A 4256-nucleotide genomic window follows, 5' to 3' on the forward strand; every position below is an offset into this window, starting at 1 on the left:
TTTTTTTTTGCTGCTATCACTGATGTTGAAGTAGTAGTAGTACAAACTGGACCAGAAAAAAGTTATGTTCCCCGTTTTAAAAAGAACAGCATGATAAAAGGCAGTCTATCAAAAAGAGCAGTCTTTAATCCCCCTATGAGCTTACATCAGCTACTGTAGCAAACACAGCAGAACCACCACAACAAGCCAAAAGCCACACTTCTCCACGTAACACTGAATGGCTCTCAACCCTTCAATCTTTCTGAGACCCACCACAACGGTTAAAAAGAAAAGAAACACCTGAAAACAAACAAACAAACAAAACAGAAAACAGCCCCCCACCCTCCAACCCCATGACTGATTAGAGTTAATGCCCTTCTGTTGGGCACCAAGAGACTTTTCCAGTTTTACTGCCTCCTTCGCTCCCAGGCACCTCCGCAAACCTAAAGCAGGCTGCCCTGACATTTTCTGGTTTGGACTTTATGAGAAGGTTAGCATTTTCCTCTCTTCAGTCTCTGCTTGTTCATTTGAGGCGTTGAGTCACATTAGCCAGAGCAACAGCAAAGGCTTGCACTGCTGAAAATGGATACTGAAAGTCCAAAATGTAAGCATTGCCATCAATCCTTCCAAACTGCATCACCTGGGAAGCAGGGGAAGAGGAGAAGGGAAGGAAAAAGAGAAACAAGGTCAAAAAAAGTGAATCACAGAAAAGAAACCAGAGAAGAATAAAAGCAAATTTTTGCTCCTTTGTAAGAACATCTCACCTCCTGAGATAGCATATGAACGGGGATACTCACACAATGGGGTATGATACCAAAGAAGATTTAGAGCATTGTGCTGTTTGTCTGTACAGAGTACAGTACAGACTGCAGTATTTGACTATAGCATAAACTGAGCTTCAAAACATGCCAGACTGTACAGAGCATTGCTGTAAGTATATTGTCACCAGTTACTTCAGCAGATGTGGGTTACACCAGCCTCATACTTCCTGCAGGAAAATCCCATTCTCTTCCTTGGAGAGATGCTATCATTAACCCTTCAGGAAAACAGATGATGTTTTCAAAGAAAGGAGCTTTCAGGGAAGGACAATAACCAGTCTCCTGACTCTGGACTTGGTAGCAGGTAAGCTGGATGTTCTTGGCAGTTCTGTTTTCCTTTGCATAAACTTCAGTAGCACATAATTACACAGAGAATGAATTAGCAAAGGGGCAGCGGGACCTGTTTTGAAATGTAAAGCAAGGCTAGTCAGGTTGTTAATTGTTCTTCCACAGGGAATGTCTGAGGTTTGGGTTATTGTTACTGCTTTTTAATTCACTTCATCAGAAGCCCAGATCACACTTGCTCTATCCTGAGGAGGCTTGAGCTACACTGGAGGCTGTCTGTACAAACCGAGTCACGTTTTGCTCCCCCACCAGCAAAACCTATGGCCAGGTGATTTTTGCACAGCTGTCCACAGACACATATCCACAGCCATTTAACTGAAGAAGAAAGGGGTATAAATGATGCTGATCACTGCATTTTTAATAAGCTGCTGTTAGACAATCAAAATTATGAGACTACCACTGGTCATGCATGTTGGATATTTAAGACATCTAACTCCCAATTTAAATCACAGGGAGTTGAGAGCCTCGAAGTCAGAGTACAGAGAAGGGACAGCTGGACAAGGAAATAAATGTGTGTTTCCTGAGTTTCAGCCCAGTGTCCTGCTGACTGGTACCACTTAATAGCCTGGGTTTGCTGTGGTAACATCCCACTTGGGCCAAGCTGAGAGAGCCTAAAATGAAATGCTTTGATTTTTTAACTCTCCACAGACCCCTCTGCCCATGGGTGGTTCAGAAGCAGTCCAGGAGCACTTTGGTCTGGGGAGGGTCAGTGCCTCCCTCCTCTATCACTAGGAACCAACTCCCAAGACTTGGTAACCCACAAGGTGGAATTTCATCATGGAGGGAACCTAACTGCTTGCCCTTTGTCTCTGCCTTAGCTATCTGCTGACTGCCTAACCTCTGTGAGCATCACAAGAAGGAGCACTGTTCACTCAGCTCGCTGCCATCCACAACCACTGAAGGCAAATGCAGCTGCTGTTGGGGAGGTCTGTTGTGTTTATTACAAAACCCACCTTCCTTCAGCAATGAGAGCCAGTGAGACTAAAGGAGGCACTTATTCCCACGTCTGACTGGAGCGAGACCAAACATATTTTGTACCTTTGCTTTACAAGTGAACTTCATCCTCCTTTCTGAATCCATACTTTTAAAGGCTGGTTTTTATCAGCCATGTGGCAAAGCTTTGTTTCATGGAGCAGCTAACGTGCATGGGACGCACTCAGCCACAGGAGAGGAAGAACTTCTTTCTGGCATGGCTTTTCCAGCCTTTGCCACACACCCCAGCCCACATATGTCACCCCCTCCTACCTGTCGTCCTTCCAGCTCAATCTGGAAGTTTTTTGCTGACTCCTGAGTCACCCGCCCTCCGAAGTCCAGCTGGTAAACTTGTGTTGCCTCATTCCACAGTGGCTGCTTGTTGGCCATCACATACACAAAGCCCTGGCTCCCCAGTCTCCCGTCCTCCTTCTCACTGGCCTTTCGGCACTTGAATTCATCCAGCTCACTGGATGTCCTTAAACTCCTTTTTGTTTTCCAACCCTTTTTGCTGCCCTGGCTTTGGTTCATCAGTTCATCCCCACTGATAAAAAGCTCTGGCTCGCTCTCTGAACTGTCCTGAAACTCACTCGTCTTGTTTAGCTTCTTGGACTTTAGCTGATCTTTCTGACTCTTGACTTTCTTCTTCTCTCTCCCCAGCCGAGGGCTGGATATTAGCGAGTTGAAGTCGGTCAGTGTCCTTGCCTCCTTTTTGACCTTGCCCTCGGTGATGGCCTGCACGTTTCCTTCCTCAGCTCGACTGTCCAGGCGCTTCCGGCTCTTCTTGCCAAATTTGTCCGTCCTTTGAGGAACGGGGCTTTCCGTCAAGGAGAGCACCTCCTGGAAGGTGTCTGCTGTCTCCACCATCACCTCTGTGCCCACGTGGCCCTGCAGCTCTGGCGGCGGAGGAGACATCACCGGCTTCTCCACCACAAGGAGCGGCTTGGGGGGCAATGTGCCCTGGGGGTTCTGTACAGGTGGGCAGGTGCTGTAGGAGCTCCATGGGTGCAAAGCGATTGGTGGCAGCTGTAAACTAGAGCAGGCGCTGCTTCCTGGGTACATGGGTGGCAAGGGGCAATAGGAGAGGTTGGATGGATAACCTGGCTGAAGTACAACTGTGGGCTCCTGCTGTGCAAACTGCGTTGGGGCCAGAGCTTCTTTGGGGGAACAGGGGGGCTGCATTCCCTGAAGGGGAGGGGCATTGTAGCTTCCTGGGTAAGGTACTCCAACCCCATAACTCGTCTGGAAAGTGGCAGTGGGACTGGTTGGAGACTTGGGGGAAACAAACGGCACTCGAGACATATCCAGATGTTGAGCTTGACCAATGATGAGAGGAGTGGGTTTTAGAGGGTTGGGCATTGAGTTCTGAGATGTCCTTTCCTGAGGAACCCATATCTCTTCATTCACTATAGGGTCCCACTGGTATGGTGGTGGCCGTTTGACACTGAGGGCAGCCTCTGCCATGGCCACAGGTACATGCCGTATTGATTTCTCCACTGGGCAGTGCTGAGATAGGGCCTCATCTTCCGTGAAGGCAGAGTTGATGTAATCTGCTCGGTCACGGGAATTGTCAGGTGGGCTCAGCAAGCTGTAGGAGGACTGGGAGGCCAGAGGTGAAGTACTGACAGAGTGAGCGATGACGGAGCTGTGCTGGGAGCCACTGCCCGTGCTCAGATCAGGTCTCATGCCACCAATACTGGAAGTGCTGCTACTAGCATTGGCACTAGCGATGCTGCCCACACCACCGGCGCTTGTGCTGCTGCTACTGCCGCTGCTGCTGCACTGGCTGCAGGTGTACAGGGCGGTGGGCACTCGCTGCTGGTACTGCGCCGTCACAGCGCCGCTCTTGGCCTTCAGGGGAAGCTGCAAGGTGGCTCTCTGACCATCCACCAGCTGAGCCATCTTCAAGGCTGCCTCTCTGCTGTTCCTTCGCAGAGTCGCATGGATGATACTGCTGTCCAGCCTCTGCGTGATGCTTCTGCCCTGGGACAGCTGGCTGGAGATGTCGGGGTAGGGCGGCGGGTCCCCGCTGGGGATGGAGTAGCGGGGCACCGTCAGCCGGTTCAGCGTGGCGCTGCTGCAGGGCTGCTGCATCTTCTTCTCGGCGGCGGTGATGCGCAAGGTGGCCGAGCTGCCGGGCCC

The 4256-nt window shown here is 50.2% G+C and overlaps 1 protein-coding gene across 1 annotated transcript in view; it reads right to left on the reverse strand.

Annotated features, from left to right (window-relative positions):
• The window catches only part of TULP4 (tubby like protein 4), a 112714-nt gene continuing 108458 nt past the window's right edge, over window positions 1–4256 (reverse strand). The window contains exons 14-15 of the mRNA XM_009998558.1: window positions 2388–4254; window positions 1–619 (exon numbers count right to left, since the gene is read on the reverse strand). Coding sequence (XP_009996860.1) covers window positions 503–619; window positions 2388–4254 — 1984 coding nt within the window. The 3' untranslated portion in view covers window positions 1–502. The remainder of the gene's footprint in view (window positions 620–2387; window positions 4255–4256) is intronic.

This window comes from Chaetura pelagica, unplaced genomic scaffold (assembly GCF_000747805.2).
Source record: "Chaetura pelagica isolate M959 unplaced genomic scaffold, ChaPel_1.0 scaffold455, whole genome shotgun sequence".
NCBI classification, from domain to species: domain Eukaryota; kingdom Metazoa; phylum Chordata; class Aves; order Apodiformes; family Apodidae; genus Chaetura; species Chaetura pelagica.